At 36.1% G+C, this 19115-nt stretch overlaps 1 protein-coding gene across 3 annotated transcripts; it reads right to left on the bottom strand.

The window, feature by feature from the left end:
* Positions 1 to 996: 996 nt before the first annotated feature.
* Positions 997 to 18594, bottom strand: LOC115968845 (protein EXECUTER 1, chloroplastic). 3 transcript variants are annotated; one of them, XM_031088361.1, is made up of 12 exons: positions 17977 to 18594; positions 16979 to 17095; positions 16821 to 16886; positions 14683 to 14789; positions 13136 to 13217; positions 9487 to 10239; positions 9262 to 9385; positions 8917 to 9086; positions 5555 to 5629; positions 5339 to 5431; positions 5049 to 5197; positions 997 to 1584 (listed from the first exon to the last, which is right to left on the bottom strand). In XM_031088361.1, exons 1-11 carry the CDS (start codon positions 18373 to 18375, stop codon positions 5105 to 5107), a joined length of 2079 nt encoding a protein of 692 aa, XP_030944221.1. In that variant the 5' UTR covers positions 18376 to 18594; the 3' UTR covers positions 997 to 1584; positions 5049 to 5104. The 3 variants fall into 3 exon arrangements, with proteins under 3 accessions (XP_030944221.1, XP_030944222.1, XP_030944220.1); XM_031088362.1 differs by having other exon boundaries at positions 997 to 1562; XM_031088360.1 differs by having other exon boundaries at positions 1059 to 1534.
* Between the last annotated feature and the right edge of the window lie 521 nt (positions 18595 to 19115).

Below are 19115 nucleotides of genomic sequence, written 5' to 3'. Positions count from 1 at the left end.
ATGCCTACAATATGCAGAATGAAAATTGAGGTTCAAAATTTCATGAATAATAATATTTTTATAGAGGTTTTTTTTTTTTTTTTTTCCTAATAGATTCCAGATTTTCCTTGTGGATACACAAGAACTCCTATGTAACATTTTTTTGTAAGAATGTTACAAAAGATACTTTTTCTTTTTTAGATCTTACTCGTTTGTTTTTCACTTTTGAACTATTGCGTACCATAATTACTTTTGATCAATTCATTCGATTTTGGCATTTCATCTGATAAAAATATTTGCTTGAACAGTGATCCATCGACAAAATCGAGAATTATTATCCAGTTGTAATTTTTTACCAAAGAAAAATATATCTAGTCATAATATATATAAATATATACACGCACTTTACCCTCATATTAAATACAAAGTTGGATTATAAAGGCAAAAAGAAAGAAAATATAGAATACAATGCGTTAATGATATTTAATGAGCTTCAGAGCCACACCAAAATTATCTATTTAATGCGTGTTTCAATTAAAATAGGTGTTATAGCATTAAAAACAAAATAATGGTTAAAAATATAGATGAACGTTGATAATAAATGTAACTTCAGTTTCTAAAATGACAATCCACTCAAATTTAAAGCATATAATTTGTATTTTTGCCACCAATTGGGACGTGTTCATATACAATATATGTACTTTTTAAAAAGTATAACCGTTTTCAAGATACAGCTATACTTCACGCGATAAACAAAATAGCTAATAAAAATAACCTCATCCAAACACAAGTTATCGTATCTTCAAGGGTATACACCAAGGGAAACTTTTTCTCTAGGTTCAGTTAATGGTACAGGTACACAACTTCCAAGAAAATTCAATGCATTCTACTATGGTGTTTATGGTGTTTATCTAGCCACATTACTTTCAAGTCTTGCATAGCATAACACAAGAATATGACATAATAAATTGAAAAAGAATTATGATGAGTTGATTACATGGCACTTAAGTTTTATCATTTTGAACTAAACCCCAAAAATAAGGCCATCAGGCCTCACATATTTACATCTCCAGTTAAGGTAGTTCACAAGACCCATCCAAGGTTTGGAGCTATCAAATAAGAGTTAAAATATAAAGCATATTCTGATCAAGTTACCAGACAAAGCCCTGATAATTAGCAATTAATTTGTGGTAAAACAAAAACTAAAAAATACATTGATGTAAGGGGTTGCTCCAATAAATGAGAAATGGGAGCACCATTTGTTGCAATTTAAAGCTACAATACACCCCAGTGAATAGTCAGATACTCGAAAAGGTCGGAATACCCTTGTTTGTCAAAAAACAAACAAAAAACTGCAATGGTTACATTGAGTCAATAAGCCAGTCAGTTGGGTGAGCATAGGACATACAGCCAAAGATCTTCAGGCTTTCTCTGCTGCTTGGGGGGAGAAAAACCAACTTTTCGCTAATATAGGACATACAGCCGAAGATCTTCAGGCTTTCTCTGCTGCTTTGGGGAGAAAAACCAACTTTTCGCTAATATATATCTTCTACAACTGCACAACAAAGATGATACAGGAAGGCCTGTAATGATAGGCTCTACTATCTGTCATTATAGGAGATATTTGCAAAATCAAATGCACATAGAGAACGCCTGTAATGATAATTTTCTATCGAATAAGGTCAAAGTTCTCATCCAAGAAAACCTTTGGTTGTGTTTGGATGAAATTAATATTTGCACAGAAGATTTCCTGTAATGATAATTTCCTCTAAATTAACACCCATCAAATACTAATTTCATTGTTGTATAATTCATACATAAACAAGGAAACTCATTTATACAACCTGCAATATATATATATATATATATATATATGAATCCCATCCATTACACCACGGCCACCCACTGTCAAACCATATTTTGACATATAAAGTCATGAACATGATCAACACCTACCCATTATAGTACACTAACAAACACAGTTTAAATACAAATATATAAAAATTTTGTGAGCTATGGGAGTTGAAGACCATGAAGAAAACATAAAGGTCTCAATTCAGAAACCAAAAAACCTTTTGGGACAGATTTCAACTCATAGAAATTGCCATTAATTTCTGGTCTTCAACTTCATCTTTTAGCAAGTAATTTTAGAAAATAGGGCAGCAGAAGTCTACAAATAACAATGGGTCTGCCATAGTAAGAATCACGGACACAGGACACAACATGACAAGATACAGAGATGACAACATGGCAATTGAGGAAAAAGTAGAACACGATATGGGGAGACAGAAATTAATTAATTAACATTTATTTTAAGCATATGTTATGTTTATTTTGGATTTTAAAAATAAGTAACAACCATTAAAATGTTTGTGGCCTAAAATCCATACTTGTCATTGAATGGTGTTGTATGTGCAAGTCAGTTGGAATTTGTTTCTTCATTACCCTATTGCTCAAGAGCTATGGAGTATGGTGCTTGTTCTGTTTGGGGTCATGTGGGTTATGCTTTGGTGTGGAGGAGCTTCTAGCTAGTTGGAAAGGCATATTTGGTAGAGCTGACAATAGTATGATTTGGAACGCAATCTGCCTCATGTGGTGTCTTTGGTGTGAGAGAATGCAGTGACTTTTACAGGAAGGGAGAAATCTGTGCCAGATCTTAAGCTTTCTTTAGTCAAATCTTTATTTGAGTGGATGAATGCTTTCCCTTTATTTTCTTTTGCTAATATGTTTGAAATGCTTTCATTTTGTGCTTAATGTTGATGTACTTTATGTACACATCCTGTGTACGCGGTTACTTTGTTCCCCATTGTTTGATGTGGTGTATTTGGCAGGAAAGGAATGCTAGAACTTTTGCTGGGTGTGTAGTGTGTACGAATAATTGTGGATTTGAAACTCCAAGTGATCCTAACATTATTCTAGTGGATGCTGGCCATGGGACATATCCTTTTTGTAATTTATTGGAGTTATGGTTCATTGTTATTTCTGATTTGCATTATGTTGTTCATATACTCCCTATGTACTTGATGCATTTTTTCTAATAAAGCGTATTATTTATCAAAAAAAAGAGGACATAAATTTTTTTTTTCTTGTCAGATATAAACATTTTTTTTATTGAGAGAATAAATTATTAGAATGAAGGAGATGTAAACAATTAATACCAAAAAGAAACATCAGGCCAAAAAGTTGGAATACAAACCCTCATATAAGCAAAGACGAAAGAATCCCAATGAGAGAAACTAGCAGGGAAGGAAATGTTGGAAACAAAACAATGTACAAGCTATCAGGGATAATGTTAGAGGAGGGGAAATCAAAAAAGTTGAAGGAAGTAGTGGATCACATCCTTTCCATTTCCATGCTTCAGAAGAGTAAAAGATCATGAACCAGGCAAGAAAGAAAGACAGCTGATGAGTTTGGAGGGGCACAAATGAGATTCAAGAGCATCGATTTGATTGTTCTGAGTGGCCAGAGTGCAGTTGTGTTGCAACCATGTCTTCCTCATATCTTGATGTATATGAGCAAAAACTAAACACACATGCAGCCGTGTCCCCAACACGTTTCAGACACGAACATGCAAGGGGGTTTGCCATGTCTTTGGTTCCATGCTGCCACATCACAGACGGAAAAGCTGATTGGCTACCAGTTAAAGGAAACTATGAGTTGAGGTACTCCCTGGATGTCAATTGGGTTACAGGATGGATGACAAGGCTGAGCCCCTTGGAGAGGGCTTAGGAGGAGAGTGGCGAGCAGAGCTCCTCAAGCTCATTGATGAGTGCAAAGATGGCAAGCTTGAAGCGGAGGACTTCCTCTTGCTCCTCATTCAATGAGATTTCCTTAGTTAATAGCTTCTTCCATCTTCTTCTTCTTTTTTTATAGGTAATAGAATTTTTATTGAAATAATGAACATCGTGTTAATAGCTTCCTCCATCAAGAGGAAGAGAAAGCCGGGGACTAGATAATTTAACACCTCAAAGGCCATAGTGGTAGTCATTGAATCCAATTTTGAGGGGGTTTGTGCAATTGATGGAAGAGCAATATCAGGTTTTGTGTTCATACAAGGACCAATAATATGATGATGAGAGACGACCTGTCACAGAGTAAGTTGGAAAAAGACATCTATTTAGGAGGAATTTGTACCCAGGATTTTGAGACAACAAATTCCACCAAATAGTTTCAGAGGAATTTTTTATTTGCCACTTTTAGCTTGACCAAATTCAGAAATCACAAGTATTAGAATTTAAAATGCCAACTTAAACCCAAAATTCAAGGTAAAAAATGCTGCACCCAAACACACAGTAAAATCACCCATTAACATAAAGGTGTAGGCCATATTTGGTTCTCTAGTGAACAGGAAAGCCTCTAATTAAGGATTTTAAGGTGTCATTCAGTGCATAACCTTTTTCAATTTATGCCAAACATATTATATATAACAGGCCAGTAAATATGCTCTCTTTTTCTGGGCCTTCCCCAGATACTACCAATCATGGTCATAAGGAAGTTAGTGACACCTTATGTGGTTGAAAGTCATATTGTAGCAACATACTAGTTAGAAATTCCAATATCAATAGATGCATAAAATGCTTCCTTTTTCAACATGCAAGGTTCAGGGATTTAATCTGTTGTGTGTGCATGTGCAGATCAAAGAAAGCTTAATTCTAAACTCAGCTTAGAGGGGGTGAAAAAATGTATGTAAGCTATATGCAAGGTTCTGGGATTTACTCTGTTGTGCATGTGCAAATAAAGAAATCTTGATTCTAAGCTCAATTTAGAGGGGGGACTAAAATGCATGCAAGCAATTCAGTATTCACGAGTTGCTATGTGATCCCCTTTTCCAAAGGAGAGATGGTGATGATGGTGATCCATGACTATGACCACACCCAACAATGATACGCACATGATAATGAGTTAGAAAATGCCAACATTTGTAAGGTTATACTAACATTTCAACTTAGTTGATAAAATAATTTCTTATCAAAGCATTTCAACTTTGCTAATTGTCTAAAGAAAGTAAACCCCAGTTAATCATGAGCACAACATGAAACTTATTTTCTTTTTGCACAAGGGGAACTTACCTACAAAATCTGAACAAAGGATTTACAAGCTGGAACATAGTATGTACAGCAAGAATCTACTCTTGAAGCCTTAGCCTATTGAAGAAAACCAAGAAATGTAGTTCAGGGGCCCAATAGACAAATCCAACAACAGGCCCTCCTTTAATGTACTGCAAAATTTCATTCAAGGTACATAACACAATCAGTACGCATTTGAGAAAGAAAGAAAAAAAAAAAGTATAGTACATGTTCAAGAAAAACATAGTGAATACTACAAAACAGTTAGACAAGATAAATAGTGAAATGTAGACCTTTCCATCAAGAATGACAAGTTCACCATCAACCCATCGAGGATTGCGAAACCCAGGATCAGCAAGCCTACCTTGACCTTTATAACGAGCAATCTGAGTAGCCAACATGATCACAAGAAGCACTTAAATTTATGGAAAAGAGAAAGTGGTGACAATGAACAAGAGAAATGCATACAAGAGATTAGAAAAATTCAGATGCATAAGTTAAAATGATACCACTCCAAATTCTTCTGGAATAATCCCCTTATGTGGAAGCTGATATCTTTTTCCAACCTTTGCACGGAATGCCACCTGCGGACCAACAATGTCATGATTATGGGGATAAACTTCATAAAAGGATGATTATCGTGTCTCAGGACCATTGTTTTTTTCTTTTCTTTTTTTGGGTATTCAGCACCAGCAATATGCTCAACCTTTAGATTATGAGCTAACCCAATCTCCATAATCCATGGAACTATAGTATCCTAGACTCAAAAGAGAATACTAATAACAAATCCCTCAGAAATATTACAAGGTTTCATTTCAGTAAAAAATTTAAAACATATTTTACTTGCACTAATATATGAGCAAGAAAATTCACAAGAAAAGCTAAAAATGAGTAACAAGATTTTATTTTCCTAAAAACAGTGCCAACAAACTTATTAATGCCAAGAGGTTGTTATTAATACCTTCTACACTCATTCTATCTATATACAAACAATAGAATTTTTTTTTAATATATACAAACATAGAATCTTGCCAAAACCAAGTAACCCTTATTGTTGCAAAGACACAGCAAGTGTAGCAAAAATCCCCAAGCGGTTGGCCTAGTAGTTTCTAAAGCCTCATGAGATTCATGAGGTCTTGGGTTCGAAAACTCTAGCCAACATCTTGCTGCCACCCCCAAGGAATTCCTTCTTATAATTACTTGGTGTGTGAGGAACGGGAGACTACACACACCTGGGGCAGTCAGGTACTCAAAAAACTCTAGACATCCTTGTTAATCAAAATAACATGTAGCAAAAAACACACAAAATTTTCAGTTGGATTTTAAGTTAGGAAGCACATATACCCCATAATAGCCACAATACCTGTATGTGATACATATCAGCTATAGATGCTAAGATATGTATTGGATGCATATCCTTAATAGCAGGATATAGTTGGAATATAGAACAGATCTGACATGATACTTTTGGAGGTAAAAGTTGAATGTTCATAAGGAAAAAAGAGGGGGGCTCCATGTAAAATACGAGACTAGTGCCCTTGAAAGTTTTATAAATATCAGATATGGATCATGGACCATGGATCATGGATCATGCTTTCTTTTGTTATTTATTGCTTCTAAAATAGTTTCATCATTTATACATATTCTATGCCTTCTATTGATTGCTGCTTGTCTCGTAACCTAAAAACTAAAATAATAAATACTCCAGACATATAAGCTTTTGAAAGCCCACATTTTTCCACATCATTGGTCTAATACATATTTTTTTATTGAGTTTAAAACCTACTACCCCTCTTGGTGTTTCCAAAGGAGACATCCAAATCCTCCCCCCCCCCCCCCCGCACAGTCCCTCCCCATTGTTATAAATATTGAATTATCTCAACAAAAAAAAAAAAAAAAAAAAAAACCTCCATTAGAATTTCACCACAACATATTTTCTTTAAATAATACAATAAATAATTCCATATACAAACATAATCATAAATGTATATTAAAAATTTCAAATTCTATAAAAATAAATCAGAAAAATATCATATTTTGTTGAACTTTTTTGTGCATTGCATAAGTTACTAACTAGTTATGTTATTTAATTTATCCCTATTGTACTGATCCTATATTTTCAAGAATTGACATCACCGTGTATGTATCATATTGCATCTTTATCCCATATAATGCGTCACAAATTTAGAGAAACATAATAAATGTATTCTTTTCCACATATACAAAGCACAAATAGCGTATTTAACTACTTATGACATAATTTAAGTCAGCCACATTGATACAAGAGCAAAAAGGTTTTAAAACAATATCAAATTCTTCATATCGGTTAAAGCAGACCAACCAGTTTTGTTATTTTATATCACGACTACCATAATTATTGTGAAGTATTTATAACATTAAAAGCTGACCCTTTGCGTCATCACACTGAAATCACATATTAGAGGCTATGGTAAAGTCTAACATAACCCAAAAAAAAAAATTCCACCTGGGTTTATAGGAGCTGCATGGGGCTCCATGGTATATTTTGACACCCAAGCTCCTTTGCATCTACAGGGTGGGCATCTTATTGAATTTAAAAACAAACTGATGCAGGCAGTAACTCACTAATTTAGTTGTATTCTAGAAATATTTTATTTTAGGGGACAGGTTTTTTGTCCTCCAGCACCGTTCCCAGTAGATGGTTAGATGTGCTTGATCATGTGCAAGGTTTTATAAGGCATGTATCGATATTTTAGATGGCCAAATGAAAAGTTGGGTAAGTAGAAGCCTATATAAGGCATTAATTGTTATTTTCAGAAGTCAAATACAAAACACAGTCATTTGTTTGATGTGCCATGCATCTTTCACTTGAGTGTGATGCTAGGTTAATCTTTCTTCTTCTTTCCCTCTATTTTCTTTATCTTTTCTATTCTCTCTCTATCTGCACAGATATGTTAGTTTTCCCTGAACCAGTGCCAAAATTCTTACATTCCAAGTCATAACTCACAAGGTACTGAACTATAAGATTCCACATCTACTTATTTAAAAATAAAAAAATAAAAAGAACTATAATATTCTGCACCACAAACTGCAGCAAATTCCAATCGTCAGCAGAACATTTCAATGTTCAACTTTCCTTGCCAGTATAATAGGCTTGTTTTGGGCAAGAATTCACATAAAAAAATTTCCCAAAAAAAAAAAACCAGCAAAAAATCATAAAAGCTAAAAGATAATATGATACAAATTCAAAAAGAGAGGTAAAAGAGAAAGAATGAGACACCCACTGACTTGAATTAAAGTAAATACCTACCCTTTTTGGAAAAAATACAAAATGGCCTTCTTTGTTTTTCCTTTTTTTCCTGCATTTCATTGAGGCTCTCTAGGGTGAGTGCGTCACTAAAGGCACCTTGCCTTAGGACCTCAAAGGCACCTTAGTGGCACCTTGCCTCACATGTGCACCTAAGAAAGTGCCCAGTTTGTCTTTGACTACACTACCTACCCCTTCAGGCATGAAGTCACATCCAAAAGTATCAAAAAGGGATTTCATGCCATCTTACATACCAATGTCTGACACTTAGAACCATTAACTTCTATTTTCTAGCTAGCCAATAAGAATTTACTTTCAGCAAAGCTCATTTACATCCAATACCAAGTATTAAACTACCAGCTGTAGCAGACTGAGATGCAAGTATCTCTTGTATAAGAACAAGATTCCTAACAATTCAAAGTTTTTTTTTTTTTTTTTTTTGGCGAAAGAAAAAACACACAAAAGACAGTGAAAATTTGTAGAAACACTAGTCACTAATAGGAACCATACAAACTTGTTAATAAGCTCCACTAAATCTGGTGTCAATACCATGGTAACATAAAATAATCGAATTTAAGAAATTACCTTGCCAGCTGGTACATAAGGATCACCCGTAAGTTTCACAGCTTCTACATATTCATAAAATTCAAGATCTGAAGGCTCCTTTTTCCCACCATCTTCTTGCCACTGACCAAATTTGCGTCTCAGATGAATGACTTCCGAGGTGTACAGCCCATGTGCACCAATGTAAAGTCCTGACAAAATGGACATTTTCTCAACTTTTAGTCTTTACACTGGAAGTTGGTTCAAGGTCCCAAGAAAGAGACAGTCCAGTCAAGTATTTAGAAATAAAATAAAAAAAGTACTATAAGTAGCTAATTGTATATAAAGATATATAAAAAAATGAACATGTTCTTATATAAAAATCACCATTCAGAGGATCTGATGAAGTTGGTATTTCAATGCGATTGAAGGTTGTTGATCCAGACAATGATTGATAATTTTGAGCCTGGATGAGTGTGAGATTTATTAATTCACCAACATCTTTGAGTACCTGGAAGTGAAGCATAAGATTTTAAACTAAGCATTGATGTGGGTCTACACTACAAAATAAAATTTGTAAAAAGATATGCCAAGTAAAAACTTCAAACCAACCTTCAAAGGTATCTTCTCCCTACCAATGAATTTAGAAAGATCAAACATAACATGGTCGATGCTGCGTTGAACTCGACGCTTAGCTGATTTATCTACTGAAGCTTGTTCCTTGCCACCAGAATCATGCTGAGTGATATTTTTCTCTATAGAAAAGCAAAATGACAAATGCCCCTTCTTCTCTAGCTTAGCAGGTACACGGAGTAAATCTTTAGTAGGCCCACTGTTGGAAAGTTTCTGAGCAAGACCGCCAACAACAAATTTAACAGCAATTTCATTTCGGTCTTCACTTTCAATAATTTCAGGATCATCATCCATTTCACTTTCATCACTTTGTTGGTCACTTTCCTCATTAACTCCATCACTCTCTTGGTCACTTTCCCCATTAACTTCATCTTTTGCTTCTACACTTTCTATCTCATTGTCCTTCTCTTCATCTTCTTCCTCAATTATCTGCTCAATAACCTTGGATATTAAATCCCTGTCTACCTTCCCCGGTGCTGTCACTTTTAAAACCTTGACCTTCACACCAGGAATCATATCTCTCAAGATGTTCTGGAAACCAGACAGACCTTCAGCTAGATCAGAACTATCATCCCTATCATCACCATCTTCAGGATCTTCAGTATTCACAACAATTAGATCACTTTTGTCTTCAGTTGAGTCTAACGGATTCAAATTTCCAGTGGCATCCAATGCTTTAGAGCGAACTGTTGGAGAATCTTGAAAAAATCCTCTCCGATTTAAGAACACAGCCTGAAAATGATATGATGTGCAAAGATAACATACAAAACATGATGATATAGCACACAATAAACATAGAATCCAAAACATCACAAGTGAAACACTGGGCAAACTCATGCATGCCTATAAGTATATAAGGATGCAAGTATATCCAATATTGCAAAATCTCAAATTATAGATGCATAATAGAAATTCCTCAAAGAAACAAGCACCCTAATGTGTGCCATTTATCAACAAAAATTGCGAAAATATGAAATGTGTGAGAGATGATAAACTCCATAAGGATAAAAATTTTAAGGATGAAACAAATCCAAGATTGCCTGAGAAAAGAGCACCAATATAAAGCGACACCCTAGTTGTTTTTCACTTTTTGAAAACGTCACTTTATTAAGGCTAAGTTTTCAATGTAAAACACTTTTGGATATAGTTTTTTGCATTTTAAGGTATTTGGTACAACCAAAATTACTAGTAAAAAAAATCATGGTTAATAGAAAACTATACCAAAGAGGAAAAGAACAATTTAATGCAAAAGGTGTAAATCAATTTCTAGATCAAGCTTGTGGCCCTTCCCAACTCCCCAACTCCCTCAACCAATCCCCCCCCCCCCCAATTCCTCCCCCAACCCAAAAAATAATAACCCTCCATGCCACCTTCACCACCTCTCCCTCTCCTATTTCCTCCATGCTGCCACCACATTCCACAACCACTACTGCCTACTGAATTTTGTATGTTTTTGTTGGTTTTAACAAATATATATATATATATATATATAGGTAGAGAGACAGAGAGAGAGGTTTTTAGTGCAACCAAACACTACAAAATTATTTTCAAGGTCTGGACCAACCCCCCCCCCCCCCCCAAAAAAAAAAAAAAACACCATGTTCTCTCAAAATATTTGCCATTGATGACATTTTTCTAGGAAAATTTTTTTATCGAAACAAGAAAGGGTGTAAATGTTTAAAGCACAAGAAAGAGAATAAAAAGATAAAATGTAATACCTATCATAAAAAGAAAACCAAAACCACAAAGTAAGCTTCTCGACTACATTTAACAAGGACATCCATTGACTTGTGCCAAAACCACTAAAGGAGGCTCCTTCAATTAAAATCTAGTTTAGGAAATGCAGTACTTTCTGAAGTATTAAAGAAAGAACTCTCCATCATAAACAACAATGAATCTAGGTGCGAAAATTCATGCTTGGAAATGAAACATTGGTTACCAGTGATGAATGACAAGCCTGTGAGGCTCACCAAATACTTGAGCAACAAAGCTGTTTCCAACAACAAATAACAATATAACTCCAAATATGCATGTTCATACTACTAAATGATTTATAAATTGTGAATCACTTAAGTACTTTGCAATTCACCACCTCACGCAAATTGCCATTCCTTTTTTTTTTTTTTGTTGTTAAGGTACACACGCACCCAATGGATCATAAACCCACGATGTCATCCTCCACCTAGAACTTATAAGGGGAGGAGATGCCAATTGAGCTTGAGCTCATTGGCAAGAAAATTTACATTCCTTGCTGAATCAATTATTATACCAGAAATAGCAGAATTTTTCTCATGCATGACATATGCTAAAGCTTGTAGTGTTCATGTTATCTGTTATCATACATATCCATCAAATACAGCTTTATTTCCACTCTAAGAGCATTCACAGCAATGTAGATAAAAGTATAAAACAACCCTTAGTCAAAAAAAAAAAATTTGTGAAAGTCCCTAAAGCCACATGCATCGGCCTCAATATTTTGTCCCAAATAGCTAACAAATGAACAGTGTTTCAATACAATTGTTGAGCCCTATTCATCAACAAACTAAATTTCACCCAATTTTAAATTCATTTCTCTCTTCCTCACTGACATTCTCCCCTCAACCAGACCAAGCTCTCCCCTCTCTCTCTCTCTCCTTCGAATCAAACCTCCATGGCCAATCAAGCTCCTCCTTGAACAAATCTCCATCCCGTGCAACCCATAGATGGTTCCGTTTACAGATTTGGGTCAGTGGCTGGGTTGTGTTTGATTTGGGTTGCTTGTTGTGGGGTTTTTTGGGTTGATTTTTGCGGTTCTCTCTCTCATGCATAGATCTATGGCGACCTGGGTTTGAGAACTCCATTTATCAACGGTGGTGGATGGGCAATGGTCTAGGTTTACCGATTTTGTTGGTGGATGGGTTCATTGTGATTTACTGATTTTGTTGTGAAGATTTACTGAATTTGTTGATTTGGTGGATGGGTTTACCGATTTCGTTGATTTGGTGGATGAGCTTGACGGTGAATTCTGTATTCAATGGCCCAGGTTTTCTAAGGCAAGGATGCTTGGTGGTGTGAGTGTGCGGTGGTGTCAGGTGTGGCTGTGAAATGGGATGGGGAAGAATGAATAAATAATATTTTGTTAAGAGTAAAGAAATAAATATTGAGACCGATGTAGGTGTGTGTTTGTTAAAATAGTAAAAGTTGAGTTTTTGGGACTAGTTTAGCTAAAATTGTGTAGAGGTTGATGTGAATGCTCTTAAGACCAAACCAAAATGAAACCTTAGTTCCTTTCTCTCTTTTTTTAAATTGGTGACTCACATCACAAGACTTGAACCAAAAGCCTCACCTACCACCCCATACTTATTGGGGTGTGAATTCCATTTGACTCAAAGGCTAATGGAATGACCCCTCAAATCCATTCACCTACAACTTTCTCTCTCTCTCTCTCTCTCTCTCTCTCTCTCTCACAACTTCCAGGCACATGGGATAGTCACAAAAAGGTCTTTAGTGAGTATTTTACAGAGAACTCAGTAAAAAGTACAAATTCAAAAGCACCCATAAAGGGATCTACATCAAATTCTTTGCAAGTAGAAAAGATGATTCAATCAGCAAAGTATACAACAACCTCAAGTGGCTAGAGAAAACGAACCTGCTCTTTGTATTCACCTCTCTTATTCACTCTAAGGAATACTTCAAACAATGGAACACCAGCTGCAGCTGTAGCAAGTTGCCTGGAAAGGGGGGAAAAGAGAAACAAGATTGAACAATCAGCAAAAGCAGCACACCATGTAGCAGGATCTGATTGAAAAAAAAAATTAATCAATGTACCAAAAGTGCTTTAAATTATAAGTAAATATGAAAAGGTACCCAAGATAACCAAACCAGTGTTGACTAAATATATAACCAAACCTTCCTGATAAGATATCTTCCAGATAGGATAGCATACAGCAGTTAAAATAAATAATCATACTAAAACCAGTGAATTTTGGCTAGAAGACCAATGAAACAGCTGTAGCCAAGGGCTTGTGGCTTATTGACATTCCAAAAGAAAAAACCAGAAATCCCTAATTTGCCTAATCAGGGCTAGACATGAACATAGGTAGGGGTGAACAGACCCAATCCGCCTCCAACCCACCACATCAGTTTCGCACCGTGCCAACCACTACAGAGAGATTCTGATGACGACCAGGGCTGCAAATGGAAGTAAGCCTCTCAAGTCCAGATCAAAGCCTCTGGTATCTCTCTTCCGTCTCTCCCTCTCTCTCTTGTACATAGTGATCGAAGCAACTGACCACCGTACCAACAATAACCACCACCGATGTAGCCAGAATTTCGATCCAATGGCATGGCGGCGGTTCACATTTTACGAACCACCCAAAAACCTTTCCCCACACCGGCTGCACCAAACCGCATTCACCCCTACATGTAGGAGCTGCTTTTTATACATTCCCACCCCTGCCCCCAGGCTCTTTTAATTGACAACAGGTAAAGCTGTTAAAATCTGCTTTTTCCTCTATTATCAGCTCTAATTGAATTTTTTGTAATTTACATGTTCTGCTTCTATTTTTTCAGTTGCAAAAGTCTTACAAGCAAGATTTTCTAAAACTGACTGCTCTCAACTCCATAAAGGCTATCAGCCATGGGTGGAACAGTTCAATCTTCTGTTCTGGCCGGACTGTATATGCAATAAAAAATTATTGAAATTTTAAATGTTTGAATCGCACGCGTTTTTTTTTTTTTTTTGATACCCTCAATTTTTCTCTCTGGTACAAACGTTTAAGACCGTCACAGCATTTCTTCATTTTGAAGGGCAATACAATACAACTCAGAAAATTTGAACACAGATTTCCGACTGCAATCTAACTACTAGGGATCTATGGTAGCATTCCTGTCCCCCCGATATATTCAAACATTAACAAGGAAAACCCATCAACTCATGAACAACTATCCCTAAACAAACCCATTTTCGACAAAGAATAATTAAAACAATGGAAAGCAATAAACAAGGAAACCCCAACAAAACAAAAGGCACAAATGCGTTTTTAATTCCAACAGAAAACAACTCCAATATCAAAGCTCCAGTCTTGGTTAAGACTTAAGAGTCTGACTAAAGCTTGATGATGATTGTTAAGAAGTGTAGTTTCACGAAGAACATGATATCCAAATGAAACTTTTCATTAATCAAGAAGACCTCACCGAGGGCTATAACTTCTTGCCACATATCTTCCATGCTCTGGTGTTATCCGAATTATTAAACCAAGAGGATCATTAATATCTTTTGAAATGCCAGCCCACCATCCCACCTGGAAAATGGAATCAAAAAACAAACTACATAAGACCAGGAAACAAATAAACATAATTATATTAGCTGCTCACGCAATTTCCTTAAAAAGAAGAGGACTCATTTACAAACTGGTTTGTTTTTCTAAGTAAAAGGATCTCATTGATAAAATAGAAATAGAGAAGTATAGCCCAAGTAAACGGGTATTATACATCAGGACACTGTAATTGAGATAAGAGTGGTAAGGAAAATCATCTAAAGTACTTGTCCATAAAAGCTACAAGATCTACAGAAAATCATGGCCAGTCAACTTGTTCGATCTCATTAGTGTTCCAAGGAACTGAGACTTCAACTGGATTACTGAACATTCTTTGCCTTTGAAACTATGCATATTCCTTTCTCTCCATATAGTCTACATCAAACACAAAGGATAGCCCCCAAAATTTCTGACTCTGCCTTTTTCCCAAATAAACCTTTCCAACAAGTTGATAAATCTGGCACCATTTTTGAAACAACACATTCCAAATAAGCACAAATACCCCCACTTTCTCCAATTATCTGTTGTTAAAAATTTACCCTTTGCTGCTGTCCAAACAAAGAATCCAACACAAGGTGAAGCTCTAACACACAAAATAGGTCTCCAATCCTCATATTATCCTATACTCCAGACCCTGGTGCACCTTACCAGCATACAGATCCTCCAAGAAAGAATCCATGGACTCTAGCCCCCCATCTTGAACTGTCCAAATAGAAGGGCTCCATTGAGTATGCATTTGACACATCCAAATATCAGCCATCGTTGCCTCTATGTTTCTCGCAATTTTACAGGGCTCTAGGTTATCATCCCCACGCCAACAATCATACTGAAAACAAATCCTAGTATCTGCCCCCACCTCAAAATGTATATAACTTTCAAAATTAGCCCAACCTTGGAATATATTTTTCCATAAGCTCACACTGAATAATGCTTAAACAGAGTCATGCCCAAAAATTATCTTTCAGATTTACAAATTACAATTACTACCGCTTTCCTTCTACTGACAATCGAATTTTCTGGAATTCGTTGTTACTCCTAGACTGTCCTTGATACTTCTTTCCTTGACTCAGAAATCTGTTTGAAGTTTAGTCATGCATCTTCCCCTCCGTAGGCATTGCCATGTTAGCTTGTGTTGTTTGTTGAGCAATGTGTTGACCCTTGTAAACTTTGTTTCTAGCTGTCATAGTCATTGGTTGGACAAAACAAGAGTATGAATTCTCTAAATTCTAGTAATTTCCTCACCACCATGCTGAAACCTCTCCAACCACTTCCTAAATAGCCTTCCTGGATGATGACCATCCCCTTTTGAGCACTACCTCCGTACTTGGTTAGAGTCTAATTTTGTCCAAACATGATGGTGCATCATGGGGCCATGAAGACTTTTATGAAGTCCTTGGACAAGTCTGCATGAATGCGCTCAACCAACATGGCCAAGAGCTACCTTGCACTATCTCTTTTTTTTTTTTTTTTATAAGTATGCCTTGCACTATCTCATCCTATGAATATAAAACATAGAAAATGTTTCCCTCTCATTGATTCTTAGAGTGAAAACATTACCTTCTTCCTCCATTGCAACCTAAAATGTTTTGGATTCAATGTGAAAAAGTTAAGAGCCACCCATGATCCCACCTTGCATCTCTATTTTCCAAATTATAATCAGTTTATATATAAAATTTTGACACTCACTACTACTTGAAACAAACACTTGGCATCTGCTTCTAGAGACTATTGTTGGGAAAAATCTCTTATGTTCACCTGTAAAGCATATTTTTCTATTAGGAATTCAAAATGTTTTCCGTTTATTGAATCCATAAACCATTTATTGGTACAAAAAATATAAAGAAATTTTTTTTTCTTTTTTTCATTCATTGCACATTGAACCAGCACTAGAATCACTTATCAATCTACATTTTACACTTGCACACGAAAAAAAAAAAAAATATATATATATATATATATTTGCAACAAAGACATATATGCACAGTATGATTCCAATTTTTAATTAAAGTAACTCACCAATCCAGCACCAGCATTATCTCTTATATAAGCCGCATCCTGGAATCGCTCTTCCACTACAGCTTTCTGAAACAAAGACAATGTGACACACACGCGCACAAAAAGTTAAAAGGAAGAAAGACAAGCCAAAAAATGCTTTCTAATGATGGTTTTCATACATTGAGATAAGCCATGACTCTGCCAACGGTGTCATTAGTAGCTGCAGCTGCAATGGCCACTTTGAGCCTCGCAGCATCTTCATAATCCTCTGTAAAAACAGCACGACCTAACTGTGACTGTTCACACAAAAACCTAGTTAGTAGGGGTAAAAGAAAGACTAAAATACACTTCTTCTTTTTGATAAGTAAGAAAATTTCTTAATCAACTACGTATACAATAAGAACACAAAATTAAGCATGAAAAGTACAACAATCAAGTAAATCAGATAAAGTAGAAAACAAGACACCTGAAGCATTTATCCACTCAAATAGAGTACTGAAGAATAAAATCTTCAATCGTGCACCTATCATTCGCCCTTCAAAAAATCCAAGCATTCCACATGAGGCAATGGGGGATCCTGCTCCATATTGCGACATTGCTGACCCTACTACACCTCCCTCGTCAACTAGCCAACACTAAAGTACATTTTGAGACCTTAAAGTTTGGAGTTGTTTTCGTTTTGGTCCCTTTCGTTCCAAAACTCTCATTACGACTTTGATTTTGTTTTCATATTAGTCCTAAAGTCCATTTTCTAACCATCAAAAAAATAAAATCCCAACATTCTACAGTTTTTTTAATGACACGGAACCTTGGTAGCAGGGCCCTTTGGACCCACCCCTACATTCTCCCTTTCTTTTATGAAGTGAAACCTCACCAAGGTAGGGCCCTTTCTCCCCGCCTTAAGAAATAAACCACAGTTACACGACCCCACTCGCCAAAACAGTGTATCAATAATACTTTCTACACAACCCCACCGGCCAGAACAGTTTTATCAGAATACATTCTAATATATTTAGAGCTACTATTTCATGAAATAGTTAACATAACGCGCACTTATTAACGGTCAAATTACTAACAAGAAATGGAACCAAATATGGAAAAACAGAATTCAAATAAATAAATAAATAAATAAAATTTAGAAAACGTAAAGAACCCAAAAATGAAAAAACCTCTATACCTTCAAGATAGAGACGAGTCGCTCTTGGGAGTCGATTTCGTCGAAATGCTTCCGCCAGCGATCCCAATTCCAGTCTTCTTCTTCGCGTCGTTTCTCTTCGTCGTCGTCGTCGTCGGCGGCGGCGGCAATTCCGGAGTCTCTGTGAAGATCGTTGGGGCGAGGATTGAAGAAAGAATCGAAGCTCTTGATTGCGCTCTTGAGGAGCGAGTCCCACCGCCAGTTATCGGAGGAAGAGGAGGAGGAGGAATCGTGGTGGCAGCGGCAGAGGGCAGAGTCGGAAAGCCGAGAAAGGAACGGTGGGGAAGAGGAGGAAGGGTAGTTCGGTCTTTTGAGATAAGGGTGGGAGGGGATTTTGGTGTTTGGGAAGGTAAGGTTGTGAGATGATGATATTGAAGCCATAAATTAAATTTTTGATAAAACAGAGAAGAAAGAAACCTCTATCAAGACACAGTGAGTGAGTGAGTGAATTAGTTGGGTTTTTATGGGTTTTTAGTGGTTGTGATGAGAGAAAGTGAAAACCAGGTTCTGTGGTGACACAAATCCGACAACTAATGTGAGAAAAAGAAAGAGACAGAGAGCAGTACTTGATTATTTTGATGGTTAGCTTTTTTTTTTTTTTGATAAGGATGGATAGCTTTTTTTATTTTTTACGTAAGGGAAAAAAGTGAAGGGTAGGCCAAGTTGGGGATAAGGTTTGAATTTTCAGTTCATGTGTCCTGAATTTTCCAGTTCAACCCAAAATAGTATTTTTTAGGTTTCTACTCCCTAAGATAATTCTGGTTTGAAGTCACAACTCCCGACTTACACGTGGATAATGAATCACTAGATTACCTCTCCCTAGATTGTGATAATACACTCATTTGGATCTTCTAATTTGGTCAATTTTATCATGTACAAATCTTTAACCGGATATGTCAGAAGATATCCAATTGCAAATACCGCAACTGTTTGGGGAATAAGAGCTGTAATGTAAATGGTAAATAAGAATAATCCTTTGTGATTGACTTTTTCCTTTACCCAACTCCTTTTGGATAATGGTCGGTATACAACTTATCATAAAAAATTAAAAAAAGAATGGTTGGTATACAAAATCAAAATTCGTTTTACTGTGGACTACTCTGTTGAGTTGTCTTAAAGCC

The sequence above is a fragment of the Quercus lobata genome, chromosome 11, assembly GCF_001633185.2.
Source record: "Quercus lobata isolate SW786 chromosome 11, ValleyOak3.0 Primary Assembly, whole genome shotgun sequence".
Lineage (NCBI taxonomy): Eukaryota > Viridiplantae > Streptophyta > Magnoliopsida > Fagales > Fagaceae > Quercus > Quercus lobata.
Note: the sequence above shows the minus strand (reverse complement) of the source record. Positions and strands in the feature narration are given on the sequence as shown.

Bases quoted from the DNA above. Each gene is read 5' to 3' on its own strand.
- LOC115968845 (XM_031088361.1), bottom strand. From the start codon at position 18,375: ATGGCTTCAATATCATCATCTCACAACCTTACCTTCCCAAACACCAAA. The intron at 13,218-14,682 runs GTGAGGTCTTCT...CCCCCTTTCCAG, and splicing joins GCAAGAAGTTATAGCCCTCG to GCAACTTGCTACAGCTGCAG. The intron at 5,432-5,554 runs GTATCATTTTAA...TTGGCTACTCAG, and splicing joins TTCCAGAAGAATTTGGAGTG to ATTGCTCGTTATAAAGGTCA.